Here is a 20,481-nt window from a genome sequence, read left to right on the forward strand (position 1 = left end):
TAGAAATGACGTACAAACTAAACATGTTCTTACCATATGATCCAGCAGTCATGCTCCATGGTGTTTACCCAAAGGAGCTGTAAAACCTATGCTCACACAAAAACCTGCGCACAGATGTTTATAGCCACTGTATTCATAATTACCAAAACTTGGAAGCAACAAAGTTCTTCAGTAGGTTAGTGAATAAACTGTGTTACATCTAGAGAATGGAATATTATTCAGCACTAAAAAGAAATTAGCTATCAAGCCATGAAAAGACATGGAGAACCTTACTTGCATATTACTAAGTGAAAGTACCCAATATGAAAAGGCTACATAATGTATGATTCCAACTGTATTATCAATACATTCTGGAAAAGCCAAAATACGGAGACAATAAAAAGATCAGTGGTTGCTGGGGTGGGGTAGGGAGCATAACTAAGTGGAGCATAGAGGATTTTTAGGGTAGTGAAAATATTCTGTATGATACTATAATGGTGGATACATGCCATGCATTTGTCCAGTTCCACAGTGTCTAATACCAAGAGTGCACCCTAAGGTAAACTATGGACTCTGGGTGATTATGATGTGTCAATGTAGGTTCATCTATTGCAACAGATGTACCACTTTGGTGGGGATTGTTGATAATGGGAAAAAGGCTGTGCATGTGCGAGGTAGGGTGGGGGTTTATGGGAAATCTCCATACCTTCTACTCAGTTTTGCTATGGACCTAAAACTGCTCTAAAAAATAAAGCTATTTTTTTGTTACAAAGCAGAAACTAACACACCATTGTAAAGCAATTACACTCCAATAAAGATGTTAAAAAAATAAATAAATAAAATTATTTTTTTTAAATGGGAATAATGGTAGTATTCACCTAATAGTGTTGTCATGGATATTGTATGAATTAGGATATATAAAGCATTTGGAACAGTGCCTGGCATCGAGTAAGCTTATGTGTTTTAGTTACTATTCATGAACATAAAAATATTTATATAGGTTTCATGGGTTCACTTATAGACTTCGGCTTCCATCTCTGTTTTTCCCCCTACAAACTTAAGTTTTTCAGCCTCAAATTCTTCTGTCATGGTTGCTGTGTAGAATCTAATCATATTGACTGTACTTCTTTAAGTGTGGGCAGAAGGCCTCTTACCAGAATGAGCTGGCGTGTAATAATAACAATAACAATAATAATAACAATTTGATAATACAAATTGTTACACCAAACTTACCAACTCAGACATTTTGAGGGTGGGCCAAGGAATTTGCATTTTCCACAAGCACCCAAGGTGATTCTGATGCAAGTTGGAGCGGTAGTGCTTTGAGAATCTAGGAAGGATTATACCACACTTCTAACTTCCCAGGCACTTCTTAATGTAATCCCCACAAATTTTCTCCCAAAAATACACATGTAGATTTTGGCAGATCACTGTGTATCTGGAAGATGGAAGGGAAAGTAGTGACCTAAGAACTCCTCAGTCCACCTCAGAACCCAGTCTCTGGTGTGAAATGACTTTTTTATGAAGTAGAACATACTTTGTATCGAACTCTTACTTTGTGATGATTCTTAACAGTATGAGTCATAGTCCATGCTGTTCTAACTTTTAAGTATTAGGTACTAAATAGCGTGTGATTAATCCTAACAATTGAGTCATTTTGAGGGACTTTTGGAATAAAAGCAAATTCTAGGATAGAGTGAGCAAAATATCTGTCATAAGGAGCAGAACATGAAGTTAAGTAATATATGATGGTGCAGTGAAATGATAGGATTACTATTCAAACCCTTTTTCTCCTGAATCTACAACCAGGCATATGAAATAAATTCAGTTGTGAATGGAGATAATGTTTTTATAAATCTTCTTGAAAAGCTCAACCATTACTAACTACTGGCAGGACTGTTTTACAGATAATGAAGGGAATCCTTTACAGATTCTTATAAAAAATCACAGGAAAATGAAGTGAGTATAGACAGAAGGGAGAGAAACAAAAAGATTACAGATATTGGCTTGCAAATGAAAATAAACAAGCATTTATTGAATACCTATATACCAGACATTGTGCTAGAAACACACACTCACACAACCTCTCATCTTCACAGCATCCTAAGAAAGTAGATATAATAATCCTCATTTTACAGAAGATAAAATTGAAGCTCAAAATGGTTCATACAGAAGGCAATGAACTGAGTCAAGATTTAAACAGAGAACTTTTGACTGTACCATATAGTTTAACTAACCTAGTTGAGCTGTATATAATTGGACAGTAAATTAATGTTTTTATGCAGAGTCAATACACAATGAGCACTCTTGCAGAGTTCCCCTGAATTTGAGGTATTTGAAGAGGGCCAACGGAGATTTCTGCTTCCAACCAAGATGAAATAACAGAGACCAGAATCACCCTCCTGCCTGAAATAACTATAAAGCCAGGCAAAATATATAAAAAATGGGTTTTGGACATTGGAAAGCAGGCAGCTTGGAATTGTGATATCTGAGAGAAGAGAAATGTGATGAGCCTAAGGTTGCACCAGCTGCCTCTCTGGAAGCAATCTGTAGGCTGCAGTGCAGGGGTACCTAAACAGAGCCTTCTCAGAGATGTGTAGAGAGCCAGGGTGGCTAGAATTTGCAGCGTAGCGTACTGGAGAGAAGGGAGCAGTGTGAAGAGAGCCTTCAGAAACGTGCAGAGGGCCCTTAAGTCTTCGCTGGCCTAAAGTATTTGGCTGAGTACTGACCTGTGCAAATTACTCAAGACTAGGGAAAGATACAGGAGGGAGTAGACAGAACAGTTTTCAGGGCACTCAGGGGGCTGGAAATAGTTCGTGTTCCCACCAGCCAGAGAAGAAAGGCCTCATAATACCCAGAGAAGCAGGTGGAAGCCTTAGAAAGATATGGCCTTAAGCAATGGGCTAAATTAGCCTAAAATAAAGGCAGCTCTGGAGCTGCCATACTGATTTCAAATAACTAGTCTAATGAGAAAGGGAAAAAAAGTCAGCAGTTGAGACCTATTGAATAAGTAATGAGGATTTCCTTGAGGAGAAAGAAGGATTAAGTAAAACAGGATGAAAGTTTGACTGGATGTTCAGGAAAACAGGAAAGCTGTTTAATTTATAAAGCAGTGGAACTGAGGCTACTAGAGTTTAGATGAAGGCAAGTGATCAGCAGCTGCGAGAAGAATGAAAAGGAATCTGCGCTGGATGCTTTTGATGGCCTTACAGATACAAATAGAGCTGATTTTCTGTTTTAACTCTTAGATTTTGAATGGTCTTGAAATATTCTGTTTCTCAAACTAATGTTTATTATATATTTCAGATCTTTGAAAATTGGTAATTTAACTGTACGCATGTATAGTAACTCTTGGGTTACTAACACCTTTAAAGAAAATTTTCCATTCTTCCACTGTTTTTCCTAGGTTAGAAGAATTACTTTTTCATATAAAGCATGTCGTGTTGTTTGGTAAAATGTAGTATTTAAGCTTTACAATTGTAGATAATTTACAAATAAGAATATTTTATTTTACTACTTTTAAAGATGGCTTTTATAAAGTCATATTAGGATACATATGATATTCTTTAAAGATGGACTATCTTTAATTTTGTAGATTAACTTATGTTTTAGCAGTAGTACTGTTAACCTGCAAAAAAGGGACAGCATTTATCACCCCCAAATGGGAGACATTAAATTGGGATTTACAGCTTATATTGGAGAAAGCTTTTTGTATTGTGTCACTGCAGCCAGAAAAGTCAATAGAAAAATCTTACAGTCTGGACTACAGGACAGAGTAAGACTGCTAGGCAAAACACACAACATATTTAAGACATGGTAAGCTATTTTTAAAAAGATGTACAGGGACTTCCCTGGTGGTCCAGTGGTTAAGACTTGACCTTCCAATGCAGGGGTGCAGGTTCGTTCCCTGGTCAGGGAGCTAAGATACCATATGCCTTGAGGCCAAAAAACCAAAACATAAAGCAGAAGCTATATTGTAACAAATTCAATAAAGACTTTAAAAATGGTCCACATCAAACATAAATAAATAAAAAGATGTGCAGCATATATGATGAAGAGTTGATATTAATATAGAAAGACATCTTGCAAGTCTGTAAGAAAGGGGCAAATGTCCCAGTAGGAAAAGGGCTAAATTCTGAAGCAGGCAGTTTATTTACAAGAAATTCACGTTTTTAAAAAAGCTTCTGAAAAACTATTTTGCCTCACTTAAGAAATGCAAAGTAAAACAATAATGAGATGATTCTGTTAAAAAGGTTTAAAATGGCTGGCATTGATGAGGACGAGAGAAAAGACTTGTCTTTTAATAAATTGTGTAAATTGTTCAGATCTTTCTGTAGGGCACAGTGGATTGGTATTAGAAGCGTGCAGGCTGTATTCATGTCCCAGCTCTACCAGTGAAAATGTGTAATCTCAAGCAAGGTTTCCCACCTGAGAAAATGGAGCTAATAATAGTATATACTGCATAGAGTGATTCTGTAAGAATGATGTGGATTTTGTAAAGTAAAGCACTTAAAATATAGATCATGGTACTTGGTACACAGACAATTTTAGCTTCTGAAGGAGACTCAATCTACATATTGGAAGGAACTAATAATCAAGGTTAATGAAAAGGGCCTGTTTCTAATACACTGATTGACATCCAGACTTCTCATCAGCAATGTTGTTTGTTAAAACACAGTAGACATGACATAATATGGCTTTCAACCTAGAATTCTGTAAGTAGCCAAATTATCAGCTAAGTATGAGGATAAAATAAATATTTTCAGAATGAGAGGACTTAGAAAGTTCGTCGTCCATTCACCTTTCATGAAAAAATTACTTGAGGATAGAGCAAAGCCAAAGCAGAATCTGAGGAACAATGGCCTCAACTCAGGGGTGCAATTAAAAGAAATCCTAGGTTGGTAACTGTTTAGTGGGCCTAGGAAGCTTTTCATCCACATTAGAATTAGAAACCCAAAGGGCTTGGAAAAAATATTTTTAAAAAGCAAGTAGATAGTATGATTAAGAATTTGAGGGCTTCCCTGGTGGCGCAGTGGTTGAGAGTCCGCCTGCCGATGCAGGGGACGCGGGTTCGTGCCCTGGTCCGGGAAGATCCCACATGCCGCGGAGCAGCTGGGCCCTTGAGCCATGGCCGCTGAGCCTGCTCATCCGGAGCCTGTGCTCGCAACGGGAGAGGCGCGCGTACCGCAAAACAAACAAACAAATGGGGCAGTCTGTATAAGAAATACATTGTCTAAATTTACAGCAGAACAAAATCTGCCCTTGTTTTAAGCAGCTAATGAAATAAAAGATAATCCACTTGACACTGATGCTTGGAATGTTTTACTTTGAGCAGCACAGGTTTTGTGATACACGATTGCACTTCTTTTTATATGAGTCCAAGCGTAAGACTTGGTAAAAAATATTTTTAAGGTAAATATATATGGATTATACATATGTGTATACAGATATATATATATAATATCTAATACACTCAATTATATTGTATTTCATCTTACATATTGGAATGAGCCTATAGACAAAGCATGGGAAACTTAATTACAGATATAGCTAAAGCTTAAAAATTAAAAAGCTTTAAAAAAAAGAAATGATATAGTTAGCAGAACTTGGAAGTGGAGGGGAAAGGTGAAATGGAATAATACAGGTAAACTACTTTTCTTATTTTACAAGGTAAGGAGTCAAGATACTGTTTAAAGTTGATAGAAGAAAAGATGGTTAAAGGATGTTATTTAAAATTACAAAGATAATCAGAAGAATTAAAAATATAATGATGTATTAAATGGGGAAAGGTTTGGCATGGTAGGAGGTTGGTAGAGTAAATGAGCCAATTTCCTCATCTTTTATACCAGGAATTCAATAGTCTGGTGAATGATTTTAAAGATGATAAAATAATAACCAGAGGTGTACATATAGTCACTACCCCCCAGAAGAACTAAAGCCTATGTTTACATTGTTTACCTCTGGGGAGTAAAACTTGGGCTGGGAGATAGGAATGGAGACTTTACTTCTTCTTCTGTACCATTTATTTCACTTTAAACTTTTATATATGTTTAATTATCTGTACCGAATGTCCATTTTTAAACCTCAAAATGTACTATAGGTCATTTTTTAGCCTTTTTTTTTTCAACCATTGTATCCTGATGTGTCTTGAGACTGCTGAAAACTGCTTGAGACTGCTGAAATATGATGGTAAGCCACATTCACTGCAGACAGAGGAGCTGATTGTTTTTGTTCTAATTTTTGATGATCACACCCCACCTGAGGGATACATCTCAGCTCTGAGTACTAGGATATGAATAACTATAGAGTGTAAATAGAAAACAGCATCCAGGTCTGTGAGGTCTAGAACGATTACATATGAAAAACGGTGAGGGGAGGAACTGCTGGTCCTTAGTCTGGGTCTGGGAAGATGTAATTTGGGATGATCGCCAGCCAGCTTTTGATATGAGGGAGAAAGGGTTTATTTATTGTTCTCTGTAGTCTCAAAGGGCAGAAATATTTCTCACCAATGGGCAGAAATTACAGAGTTGCCACATTATAAAGAGCTTTCTAACTACCAGAGCTGTGTGATAACGTCAGTGTTACTGTTCAAAGACATTGTGGAGAGAATGCTCTTGTGGGTTAGGATTCTAATAGAGGACTTCTGAGGTTACTTACAACTTTGAGTTTCTGAGGGGCTAGTTAAAAAGAAAGTTTTTAAAGACAGTCCACAATCATATTTGTACTTTTTGCTACCCAAAAGAGTAAAATTAATTCAACACTCTTTAAAGCCATGGAGTTTTTCTGTTTTTGTTTGTTATTTTGGCCGCACGGCACAGTATGTGGGGTCTTAATTCCCCGACCAGGGATCGAACCCGCGCCCCCTACATTGGAAGCGGGGAGTCTTAACCACAACATGAAAAGCCACGTTTTCAGTGAGCTCTAGGTCTTGGGGATACAGACATAAATAAGACATGAATAGATCCATGAAACTCAGTCTAGTATGCCCATTTCAGCTCAACAGATGTGCAGTGAATGTGTTCCTTACACCAGACTCTCCCCTTCTTTAGAGAGAGAGATGAGCAAATCATGGCTTCTCCTCTCGAGACCCCGTGGTGTGCAGGGGAGCCAGTCCAGTAGTCGCATTTCATTACATTACAGCTGAAGAGCTTAGGGTGGCATCAGGGAAGCCTTCACAGAAAAAGTGACAACTGGTTCTACCTTGTTACCACATGCTGGATCACCTGGGACATGCTTTATAACTCCTCATCTACAAAACAACCTGGGCTAGAACTCTGACTGCTCTAAAATTCCATGGTTCTAACATGGTGATAAATTGTTTTTTGGTCAAAACATGTTTTAAAAGTCCAAATTTTTGAAAAGTAATATGGTAAAAATGTTTACTGTAAATCTAATCATAATGTATATTCTTTCAAATTAAGTTTTTGCTAATGAGTTTCCTGGAACAACTTGTTCCATTAGTCCATTGACTTCTTGTCTTTATGTAACATTCATTTGAAATGTTATGCCCATTATAAAATTTTGTATTAATTAGTATGATACCAGATTTGTATATAAATATTGCAGGAATTTCTTTTTTCTTTCGTGTTAGAGCACCTCTGTGATTTTAATTCTTGTATTTCTTTTGAAGGGAGACAGTTTCATTGAGTAGGACTTTAGATTAAAAATTTTATACCTATTGAGCATATAAAACTTGATTTTAGAAATAAAATTTTAGTGAATTTGAAATTCTCGGAGGACCCCTGAAATTTGTGAAGTGATTTTTCTCACAAAAATAAATGCTCTAGGGAAAAATATTAAGGCTGTATTAATTGCCACTGTTAATTTATTGGTGCAAAAAATTTCAACAGATTTTTAGAGCATTTAAAAAAAATACATAACCATATAAAAATTATAGTTTGACCCCCCCAGTCATTGATGCCCAAACAATAAACGTGCTTTTTCAAAGAAAAATATTAAATCATTATTTAGAAAAAAACTTTAATATTGTGTGTGACTTTCTGTTGTGTCACAGTCAACTCTCCCCTTCTAGAACATTCCAAGCTTCTAATCATGGGTTGGTCTTTCTGGTGACCAGTGCAATCCAGGAGCCATCCAGTAGCCCACCTAGAGTTAAAGTTGCCTCATTAGAATTGGAACAAAAGAGGCTCCTTGGGCTCCTATCACTTAGGAATTTACGATGGTCTAGTTGCTCTGTGTCAGGAACCAGGGAACAAAGATCAATGTGTTTTCCTTATTTCACAATCCAACACATAATAGGGGCTTCAGAAAGGTGGCAGTTTTTGCTTTTTGACACATAAAAAGATTTACTTAACTTTCCTCAGTGGAGAAGCCATAGGAACACAGTGAACACTTAGCCATATAGCTTAGCATGAGCTAGATGAAGACTGTTAACTGTAAAGTCATAAACTCAGTAAACTCTTTTTTTTTTTTAACATCTTTATTGGAGTATAATTGCTTTACAATGATGTGTTAGTTTCTGCTTTATAACAAAGTGAATCAGTTATACATATACATATGTTCCCATATCTCCCTCCCACCCTCCCTATCCCACCCCTCCAGGTGGTCACAAAACACCAAGCTGATCTCCCTGTGCTATGCGGCTGCTTCCCACTAGCTATCTACCTTACTTTTAGTAAAGAATGAGGGCTTCTGTTTAATTGCCTAGTGTACTGTCATGTCCACAATAAATGTTACTCCTTGAGCCCAGTTCAAGTACAAATTCCTTCTTCAAGCCTTGCACCTACCCTCAAATTGGACAGCCCTCTTGCTTGTCCAAGACTGCCTTGTGACACTTAGCACATATTAGCATTATTTGTGTCTACATCTTATCTTCCCAACAGACTAAAAATGTATAGGAAGAGTATGTCTTATTTTTCTCTGTAATGTCCTTACTGTCTAGCACAGCACTGTCCAGTAGAATATCATGTGAGCCACATATTCAAATTTAGATTCGCCAGTAACAATAAAAAGAATCAGAAAAATAATTTTAAAAATGTATTTAACCCAATATATCAAAAATATTTCAATGCCAAATAAATGTAAAAAATTAGATATTTTACATTCTTTTTTTGTACAAGTCTCTAAAATCTTGTATTCTTTATCTACAACATATCTCAAATCTGTACTAGCCACATTTCAAGTGCTCAATAACCCCTTAGCTAATGACTGCTGTATTAGACAGTAGAAGTCTAGCACATTATACGTGATTAGCATATGAATATTCTATAGGCAAACCTTCAAAAAGTAATCTTTTCTCCCCCAACAGACTACCATGGCTGCGGGAGTCTTGCCTCAAAATGAACAACCATATTCTACTTTGGTGAATAACAGTGGGTATGCTGCAAACATGAAAGGTAATAGTTCTTTAATATGCTTTTTGTCTTTGTGTAAACTAGAGTTTAATAAAGTTATATGAATACACATGAAAGAAAAGGCTGATTCTTCATATTGGAATCTCAAGTTGCAGGTACTACTTACAGCCTTTTGTTTATTTCTGCCTTACTATTTTCACCTGTTAAAATTCCTTTTCAAAATCCTGATTAATGACCTTAGCCTTTTTTATTCCTTAATTTTTTATACAATTTTTGAAGGTTACTTTGCATTTACAGTTCTTACAAAATGTTGACTATATTCCCTGTGTTGTACAATATATCCTTGAGCTTATCTTACACCCAGTAGTTTGTACCTCCCAGTCCCCTACTCCTGTATTGCTCCCCCCACCACTGGTAACCATTAGTTTGTTCTCAATATCTGTGAGTCTTTTATGTTATATTCACTAGTTTGTTGTATTTTTTATATTCCACATATAAGTGATATTTTACAGTACTTGTCTTTCTCTGACTTATTCACTTAGCATAGTGCCCTCCAAGTCCATCCATGTTACTGCAAATGGCAAGATTTTGTTCTTTTTTATGGCTGAATAAATTCCATTGTGTATATATACGCCACATCTTCTTTAAACGTTCATTTGTTGATGGACACTTAGGTTGCATCCATATCTTGGCAATTGTAAATAACGCTGCTGTGAACATTGGGGTGCATGTATCTTTTCGAGTTAATGCTTTTCTTTCTTTTGAATATATACCCAAGAGTGGAAGTTCTATATGGTAGTTCTATTTTTAGTTTTTTGAGAAAACTCTATACTATTTTCCACAGTGGCCACACCAATTTACATTCCCACGAACAGTGTACAAAGGTTCCCTTTTCTCCACATCCTCGCCAACATTTGTCATTTGTGTTCTTTTTAATGATAGCCATACTGACAGGTGTGAAGTGATATCTCATTGTGGTTCTAATTTGCAATTCCCTGTTGATTAGCTATGTTGAGCATCTTTTCATGTGCCTGTTGGCCATCTGTATTTCCTCTTTGGAAAAATGTCTGTTCAGTTCTGTCCATTTTTTAATCAGGTGTATGACCTGTTTATATCAATATATGTTGGATATTAATCGCTTATTGGTCATATCATTTGCAACTATCTTCTCCCATTCAGTAGGTTGTCTTTTCATTTTGTCGATGGTTTCCTTTGCTGTGCAAAAGCTTTTAGATTTAATTAGGTCTCATTTATTTATTTTTGCTTTTATTTCCTTTGCTTTAGGAGACAAATGCAAAAAACTGTTGCTACAATTTATGTCAAAGAGTGTTCTGCCTGTGTTTTCCTCTAGGAGTTGTACAGTACCAGTCTTAAATTTAGGTCTTTAATTTATTTTGAGTTCATTTTTGTATATGATGTTACAGAATGTTCTAATTTCATTCTTTTACATGTAGCTGTCCAGTTTTCCCAGCACCACTTATTGAAGAGACTGTCTTTTCCCCATTGTATATTCTTGCCTCCTTTGTCATAGATTAAGTGACCATAAGTGCTTGAGTTTATACTAGACTCTCTATCCCTATTGATCTATGTGTGTTTTTGTGCCACTATCATACTGTTTTGATCACTGTAGCTTTGTAGTATAGTCTGAAGTCAGGGAGCATGATACCTCCAGCTCTGTTCTTCTTTCTCAAGATTGTTTTGGCTATTTGGGGTCTTTTGTGTTTCCATACAAATTTTTTAAATTATTTATTCTAGTTCTGTGAAAAATGGCATAGGTATTTTGATAGGGATTCCATTGAATCTGTAGATAGCCTTGGTCAGTGTGGTCATTTTAACAATATTGATTCTTCCAGTCCAAGAACATGGTATATCTTTCCATCTGTTTATGTCATCTTCAATTTCTTTCATCAGTGTCTTACAGTTTTCTAAGTACAGGTCTTTTGTTTCCTTAGGTAGGTTTATTCCTAGGTATGTTATTCTTTTTGATGCAGTGGTAAATGGGCTTGTTTCCTTATTTATCCTTCTGATAGTTCATTGTTAGTGTATGGAAATGAACAGATTTCTGTGTATCAAGTTTGTGTCCTTCAACTTTACCAAATTCATTAATCAGCTCTAGTAGTTTTCTGGTGACATCCTTAGGATTTTCTATGTGTAGTATCATGTCATCTGCAAACATTAACAGTTTTACTTCTTCCTTTCTAATTTATATTCTTTTTATTTCTTTTTCTTGTCTGATTGCTGTGGCTAGGAATTCCAAAACTATGTTGAATTAAAGTGGCGAGAGTGGATATCCTTGTCTTATTCCTAATCTTAGAGGAAATGCTTTCAGCTTTTCACCATTGAGTATGATGTTAGCTGTGGGTTTGTCATATATGGCCTTTATTAAGATGAGGTATGTTACATCTACTCCCACTTTCTGGAGAGTTTTTATCATAACTGGATGTTTGATTTTATCAAAAGCTTTTTCTGCATCTATTGAGATGATGACATGGTTTTTATTCTTCAGTTTGTTAAGTGGTATATCATATTGATTGATTTGCAGATACTGCAAAATCCTTGCATTCCTGGAATAAATCCCATTTGATCATGGTATATGATCCTTTTAATATATTGTTGGATTTGGTTTGGATTTTGGTATTTTGTTGAGGATTTTTGCATCTATGTTCATCAGTGATATTGGCCTATAATTTTCTTTGATCTTGGTATCAGGGGATGCTGGCCTCATAGAATGAGTTGGAAGTATTCCTTCCTCTGCAAATTTTTGGAATAGTTTGAGGAGGATAGGTGTTAACTCTTCCCTAAATATTTGATAGAATTCACCTGTGAAGCCATCTGGTCCTGGACTTTTACTCGTTGGGGAGTTTTTTTTTTTCATTACTGATTCAGTTTCATTACTGGTAATTGGGCTGTTCATAGTCTTTATTTCTTCCTGGTTCAGACTTGGGAGTTTGTACCTTTCTAAGAATTAGTCCATTTCTTCCAGGTTGTCCATTTTATTGGCATAGAGTTGCTTGTAGTAGTCTCTTATGATCCTTTATATTTCTGTGGTGTCAGTTATAACTTCTCCTTTTTCATTTCTACTTTTATTGGTTTTGAGTCCTGTCCCTCTTTTCCTTGATGATTCTGGCTAAAGGTTTATCAATTTTGTTTATCTTTTCAAAGAACCAGCTTTTAGTTTCACTGATCTTTGCTATTGTTTTTGTCATCCCTATTTTGTTTATTTCTGCTCTGATCTTTATGATTTCTTTCCTTCTACTAACGTCAGGTTTTGTTTGTTCTTCTTTCTCTAGTTCTTTGAGGTATAAGGTTAGGTTGTTTATTTGAGATTTTCTTGTTTCCGGAGATAAGCTTGTATTAGTGTAAACTTCCCTCTTAGAACTTTTTGCTGCATCCCATAGGTTTTGGATTGTCGTGTTTTGTTTTCATTTGTCTCTAGGTTTTCTTTTAATTTCCTCTTTGTCTTCTGTGATCCATTACTTGTTTAGTAGCATATTGTTTAACCTCCATGTGTTTGTGTTTTTTGCAGTTTTTTTCTGGTTGATTTCGAGTCTCATAGTATTGTGGTCAAAAAAGATTCTTGAGGGCTTCCCTGGTGGTACAGTGGTTGGGAGTTTGCCTGGCAGTGCACGGGATGCAGGTTCGAGCCCTGGTCTCGGAGGATCTCACGTGGCATGGAGCGGCTGGGCCCATGTGCTACAGCTGCTAAGCCTGTGCTCTGCAGCCCTTGAGCCACAGCTGCTGACCCCATGTGCTGCAACTGCTGAGGCCTGCGCGCCTGGAGCCTGTGCTCAATGGTGGGAGAGGCTACCACAGTGAGAAGCCCGTGCACCACAGCTAGGGGTGGCCTCCTCTCGCTGCAACTAGATGGAGCCCACGTGCAGCAATGAGGGCCCAGTGCAACCAGGAATGAATGAATGAATAAATAAATAAATAAATAATTTTTTTTAAAAAAAGATGCTTGATATGATTTCAGTTTTCTTAAATTTACTGAGGCTTGTTTTGTGGCCTAGCATGTGATCTATCCTGGAGAAATATTCCATGTGCACTTAAAAAGAATGTGTATTCTGCTGCTTTCAGATGGAATGCTTTATATATATATATATATATATATATATATATATATATATATATATATATATATATATATGTATCAATACAATCCATCTGGTCTAATGTGTCATTTAAGGGCAGTGTTTCCTTATTAATTTTCTGTATGCATAATCTCTCCATTGATGCAAGTGAGGTTTTAAAGTCCCATACTGCTACTGCGGTACTGTAAATTTCTTCCTTTATGTCTGTTTATATTTGCTTTATGTATTTAGGTGCCTCCTATATGGGGTGCATATATATTTACAATCTGTATATCTTCTTCTTGGATTGATCCCTTGAACATTGTGTAGTGTTCTTCGTTGTCTGTTGTAACAGTCTTTATCTTAAAGTCTATTTTGTCTGGACTTCCCTGGTAGTCCAGTGGTTAAGACTCCATTCTTCCAGTGCAGGGGGTGTGGGTTCGATCCCTGTTGGGGAACTAAGATCCCACATGCCACATGGCTTGGCCAAGAAATATAAATCAATCAATAAATAAGAATAATAAAACAATTTTTTAAAAATAAAATAAATAAAGTCTATTTTGTCTGATATAAGTATTGCTACTCTGGCTTTCTTTTGATTTCAATTTTTCTGGAATACCTTTTTCTGTCCCCTGACTTTCAGTCTGTATGTGTCTCTAGATCTGAAGCAAGGCTCTTGTAGGCACCGTATACACAGGTCTTGCTTTTGTATCCATTCAGCCACCCTGTGTCTTTTGGTTGGAGCATTTAGTCAGTTTACATTTAAGGTAATTGTCGATGTGTATGTTCTTATTGCCATTTTGTTGATTATTTTGGATTTGCTTTTATGGGTCTTTTATTCCCTTTCTTCCTTTGTTTTCTTCTCTTGTGATTTGATGAATGTCTTTAGTGTTATGTTGTATTCCTTTTTCTCTTTTGAGTGTATACTTATTATAGATTTTTGGTTTGTGGTTACCATGAGGTTTTCGTGTAGCAGTCTATATATATACATGATTGTTTTAAGTTTTTGATCTCTTAATTTCAAATGCATTTAAAAAAACCTGCATTTGTACTCTTCTCATGATTACTGGTTTTTCCTTTTTTATTGAAGTATGGTTGCTTTACAATATTGTACAATTACTGTTTTTGAGGTCATATTTTACATCTAATCGTTTAGTGTATCATTTAACTGCTTATTGTGGATATAGATGATTTTACTACTTTTGTCTTTTAACCCCTCTACTAGCTTTGTGTGTGGATTATTTCCTACCTTTACTGTATGGTTGCCTTTACCTATGAGCTTTTTCATTTTGTAATTTTCTTGTTTCTGGTTGTGGATTTTTCTTTTTTGCCTGGAGAAGTTCCTTTAACATTTGTTGTGAAGCTGGTTTGGTGGTGCTGAACTCCTTTTAGCTTTTGCTTGTCTGTAAAGCTTTTGATTTCTCCATCAAATCAGAACCAAGAGCTTTACTGGGTAGAGTATTCTTGGTTGTAGGTTATTGCCCTTCATCCCATTAAATATATCTTGCCACTCCCTTTTGTTTTTTGTCTTAGTTTTTTTAACTTTTTAATTTATATTGGAGTATAGTTGTTTAACAATGTTCTGTTAGTTTCAGGTGTACAGCAAAGTGATTCATTTATACATATACATGTATCTATTCTTTTTCAAATTCTTTTCCCACTTAGGTTATTACAGAATATTGAGCAGCATTCCCGTGCTACACAGTAGGTCCTTGTTGGTTATCCATTTTAAATACAGCAGTGTGTGTACATGTCAGTCACAAACTGCCTAACTATCTCTTCACCCCACCATTCCCCCGGTAACCATAAGTTTGTTCTTTAGGTCTGTGAGTCTCTTTCTGTTTTGAAAATAAGTTCATTTGTATCATTTTTTTTTAGATTCTGCATATAAGTGGTATCATACAATATTTCACTTTCTCTGGTTTACTTCACTCATTATCTCTAGGACCTAGATAATCTCCAGGTCCATCCTTATTGCTGCATATGGCATTATTTCATTATTTTTAATGGCTGAGTAATATTCCATTGTATATATGTACCACATCTTATTTATCCATTCCTCTGTCGATGGACATTTAGGTTGCTGCCATGTCTTGGCTATTGTAAACAGTGCTGCAATGAACATTGGGGTGCATGTATCCTTTTGGACCACGTTTTTCTCTGGATATATGCCCAGGAATGGGATTGCAGGATCATATGATAGCTCTATTTTTAGTTTTTAATGGAACTTTCATACTGTTATCCATAGTGACTGTACCAATTTACATTCCCACCAACAGTGTAGGAGGGTTCCCTTCTCTCCACACCCTCTCCAGCATTTATTGTTTGTGGAATTTTTGATAATAGCCATTCTGACTTGTGTGAGGTGATATCTCAGTGTAGTTTTGATTTGCATTTCTCTAATAATTAGCAATGTTGAACATCTTTTCATGTGCCTCTTGGCCATCTGTATGTCTTCTTTGGAAAAATGTGTATTTAGGTCTTCTGGGTTGTTCATTTTGATGATATTAAGCCACAGGAGCTGTTTGTAAATTTTGGAGACTAATCCCTCATCAGTCACATAATTTGCAAATATTTTCTGCCATTCTGTGGGTTGTCTTTTTGTTTTGTTTATGGTTTCCTTTGCTGTGCAAAAGCTTTTGAGTTTCATTAGTTCTCCTTTGTTTATTTTTGTTTTTATTTTCGTTTTTATTTTCATTACTCTGGGAGACAGATCGAAAAAGATAATGCTGCAATTTATGTCCAAGAGTGTTCTGCCAATGTTTTCCACTAAGAGTTTTATAATGTCTGGTCTCACATTTAGGTCTTTAATCCATTTTGAGCCTATTTTTGTGTATGATATGAAAGAATGTTCTAATTGCATTTTTTTTTTCCATGTAGCTGTCTAGTTTTCCCAGCACCACTTATTGAAGAGACTGTCTTTCTGTCATTGTATAGTCTTGCCTCTTTTTCATAGGTAAATTGACCATAGGTGCGTGGGTGTACTTCTGGGCTTTCTATCCTATTCCATTGATCTATATTTCTATTTTTGTGCCAGTACCATACTGTTTTGATGACTATTGCTTTGTAGTAGTCTGAAGTCAGGAAGCCTGATCCCTCCAGCTCTGTTTTTCTTTTTCAAGATTGCTTTGGCTATTCATTGCCTTTTGTGTCTCCACACAAATTTTAAGATTTTTTTTGTTCTAGTTCAGTGGAAAATGCCATTGGTAATTTTATAGGGATTGCATTGAATCTGTAGATTTCCTTGGGTAATGTAGTCATTTTGACAATACTCATTCTTCCAATCCAAGAACATGGTATATCTTTCCATCTGTTTGTGTTACCTTTGATTTCTTTCATCAGCGTTTCATAGTTTTCGGAGTACAGGTTTTTTGTCTCCTTAGGTAAGTTTATTCCTAGGTATTTTGTTCTTTTTGATGAGATGGTAAATGGGATTGTTTCTTTTTTTGGGAGGGGATTGTTTCTTGAATTTCTCTTTCTGATTTTTCATTGCTAGTGTATAGAAATGCAACAGGTTTCTGTGTATTAATTTTGTTTCCTGCAACTTTACCAAATTCATTAATCAGCTATAGTAGTTTTCTGGTAGCATCTTTAGGATTTTCTATGTACAGTAACATGTACTCTGCAAAAGTGACAGTGTAATGTCTTCTTTTCCAATTTAGATTCCTTTTATTTCTTTTTCTTCTCTGATTGCCACAGCTAGGACTTCCAAATCTATGTTGAATAAAAGTGGCGAGAGAGGACATCCTTGTCTTGTTCCTGATCTTAGATGAAATGCTTTCAGCTTTTCACCTTTGAGTAAGATGTTAACTGTAGGTTTGTCGTATATGGCCTTTATTATGTTGAGGTATGTTCCCTCTATGCCCACTTTCTAGGGAGTTTTTATCATAAATGGGTGTTGAATTTTGTCAAAAGCTTTTTCTGCATCTGTTGAGATGATCATATAGTTTTTATTCTTCAATTTGTAAGAAAAATGAAATCATATCAAACATATTTTCCATCTACAATGCTATAAGATTAGAAATAAGCTACATGAAAAAAATCCTGTAAAAAACACAAACATGTGGAAGCTAAACAACATGCTACTAAACAACCAATGGATCACTGAAGAAATCAAAGAGGAAATCAAAAAATACGTACCGACAAAAGAACACAAAAGTACAACAATCCAAAACCTATGGGATGCAGCAAAAGAAGTTTTAAGAGGGAAGTTTAAAGCAATAGAGTCTTACCTCAGGAAACAAGAAAAATCTCAAGTAAACAACCTAACCTTACACCTAAAGCAAGTAGGGAAAGAAGAACAAACAATTCCCAAAGTTAGTAGAAGGAAAGAAATCATAAAGATGAGAGCAGAAATAAATGAAATAGAGATGAAGAAAACAGTAACAAAGAACAGTGAAACTAAAAGCTTGTTCTTTGAAAAGATAAACAAAATTGATGAACCTTTAGTCAGAATCATCAAGAAATAAAGGGAGAGGACTCAAATCAATAAAAGTAGAAGTGAAAGTGGAGAAGTTACAACTGACACTGCAGAAATACAAAGGATCATAAGAGACTAGTATAAGCAACTATATGCCAATAAAATGGACAATCTGGAAGAAATGGACAAATTCTTAGAAAGGTACAATCTCCCAAGACTGAACCAGGAAGAAATAGAAAATATGAGCAGACCAATCACAGCACTGAAATCAAAAAAACTCCCAACAAGTAAAAGTCTAGGACCGGATGGCTTCACAGGTGAATTCTATCAAACCTTTAGAGAAGAGCTAACACCTGTCCTTCTGAAACTGTTCCAAAAAATTGCAGAGGAAAGAAGACTCCCAAACTCTTTCTGTGAGGCCACCATCATCACCCTGATACCAAAACTAGGCAAAGATACCACAAAAAAAAGAAAATTACAGGCCAATATCACTAATCAACATAGACACAAAAGTCCTCAACAAAATACTAGCAATCCGAATCCAGCAGTACATTAAAAGGATAATACACCATGATCAAGTGGGATTTATTCCAGGGATGCAAGGATTTTTCAATATCCACAAATCAATCAGTGTGATACACCACATCAACAAGTTGTCACTCCCTTTTGGCCTGCAGAATTTCTGCTAAAAAAAACAGCTGATAGCCTTATGAGAGTTCTCTTGTATGTAATTTGTTGCTTTTTCCTTGCTTCTTTTAATATTCTCTTTAACTTTTGTCATTTTGATTACCATGTGTCTTGGTGTGTTTCTCTTTGGGTTAATCCTACATGGGACTCTATGCTTCCTGGACTTGGGTGACTGTTTCCTTTCCCAGGTTAGGGAAGTTTTCAGCTGTTGTGTCTACAGATATCTTCTCAGGCCTTTTTTCTCTCTCTTCTACTTCAGGGACCTCTATAATGCCAAAATGAGTGCACTTGATATTATCCCAGAGGTCTCTTAAACTGTCCTCATTTCTTTTCTTTTTTCTGTTCAGAATCAGTGATTTCCACCACTCTGTCTTCTAGCTCGCTGATCCATTTCTCTTTATCTTTTAGTCTGCTATTGAGTCCTTCTGGTGTACTTTTCATTTCAATTATTGTACTCTTCATCTCTGATTGGTCATTCTTTATATTTTTTAAGACTTTGTTTAAAAACTTCTAACTTCTTGCTGTGTGCATCCATTCTTCTCCCGAGTTCTTTCATCATCTTTAGGATTGTTACTCTGAACTCTTTCTCGGGTAGATTGCCTATCTCCACTTTACTTAGTTTTTTTCTGGGGTTTTATCTTATTCCTTCTTCTGGAATATGTTCCTTTGCCACTTCACTTTGTCTAAGTTGTTATTTATTTTTTTATGTATGTGGTAGGTTAGTTACGTTTCTTGACCTTGGAGAAGTGGCCTTCTGTAGGAGATGTCCTGTGTTACAGCAGTGCACTCCTCTCTCATCATCCAAGCTATATGCTCTAGAGCTTCCCCCTAAAGGGAATGTGTGGGTTCTTCTGTTATGGGGGCTATGTGGACGGTCATTTAAGCTTGGTTGACCCCTAGCCCATTTGGTTGCCAGGCCCTGCATTGTGCAGGTGCTGTTGGCTGCTGTTTAGCGGGGCCTGGTCACAAGGCGGCTGGCTACAGAATCCTAGGGAACCCCAGGGCTAGTGCTGGCTCACTGGTGGGCAGGGTCAGGGTCCTGAAGACTCCAGGGCTGTTGCCCGCCCACTGGTTGGTGAAGCCAGGTCCTGGGGTTAGTGCTGGCCTACTGGTAGGCAGAGCCAGTTGTTGGAGTCTCTCTGGGATCCCAGAGCTCGTTTCGGATAGTTGGTGGCAGGGGTGGGGAGTGGTTCCTGTCACAGTTGAGTATGGGGTCTGGGGTGTCCCGAAGGTTGCGTTGGCCTGCTAGTGGACAGGGCCAGGAACCAGCTGGTCCCAGGGTAGGGTTTGGCCTGCTGTGAGTGGCCTGGATCCGCAGGCTGCAGGATTGTCATTTTCTTCCGTATGGTGTCTGCCCCCTCTGGTGGGTGAGACTGTTCTAGAGGCTAGTGCAGGCTTCCTGGGGAGAAGGCCTGGTGCCTGCCCACTGGTGGGTGGAGCTGGGTCCTGGCCCTCTGGTGGGTAGGGCCATGTCTAGGGGCGTGTTTTAGAGGTGGCTGTGGTCTCAGGAAGTCTTTGGGCAGCCTGTGTACTGATGGGTGGGGCTGTGTCCCTGCCTAGTTAGTTGTTTGGCTGGAGGCTGCCCAGCTCTAGTGCATATAGGCTGTTGGATGAGGCCAGGTCTTAGCGCTAGTCAGCCAAGATGGCAGCTGCCAGAAGCAGTATTCATCCAGCAGAATGTTCCCAAATGTGGCTGCCACCAGTGTTTTTGTCCCCAGCTGCCCCCACCTCTCTGGGAGACTCGCCATGATAAGCAGGTAGGTCTGGCCCAGACTCCTGTCAAATTACTGCTTTTGCCCTGGGTCCTGGTGTGTGTGATTTTGTGTGTGTCCTTTAGGAGTAAAGTCTCTGTTTCCCCAGTTCTGTGGGGCTCCTGAAATTAAGCCCCACTAGAGTTCAAAACCAAATGCTCTGGAGGCTTGTCTTCCAGGGCTAGGGAGCCCGATGTGGGACTCAGAATTCTCACTCACTCTGCAATATAATTATTCTCCAGTTTGTGGAGAGTACGGGA

At 37.2% G+C, this 20,481-nt stretch overlaps 1 protein-coding gene across 2 annotated transcripts in view; it reads left to right on the forward strand.

Moving 5' to 3' along the window:
• The window catches only part of PTPDC1 (protein tyrosine phosphatase domain containing 1), a 90,257-nt gene that overhangs the window by 30,832 nt on the left and 38,944 nt on the right, over window positions 1-20,481 (forward strand). For both annotated transcript variants that reach the window (XM_079925505.1, XM_079925506.1), the window contains exon 2: window positions 9,248-9,335. In XM_079925505.1, the coding sequence (XP_079781631.1) occupies window positions 9,254-9,335 (82 nt within the window). In that variant the 5' untranslated portion in view covers window positions 9,248-9,253. The remainder of the gene's footprint in view (window positions 1-9,247; window positions 9,336-20,481) is intronic.

The sequence above is a fragment of the Stenella coeruleoalba genome, assembly GCF_951394435.1.
Source record: "Stenella coeruleoalba genome assembly, chromosome: 7".
Lineage (NCBI taxonomy): Eukaryota > Metazoa > Chordata > Mammalia > Artiodactyla > Delphinidae > Stenella > Stenella coeruleoalba.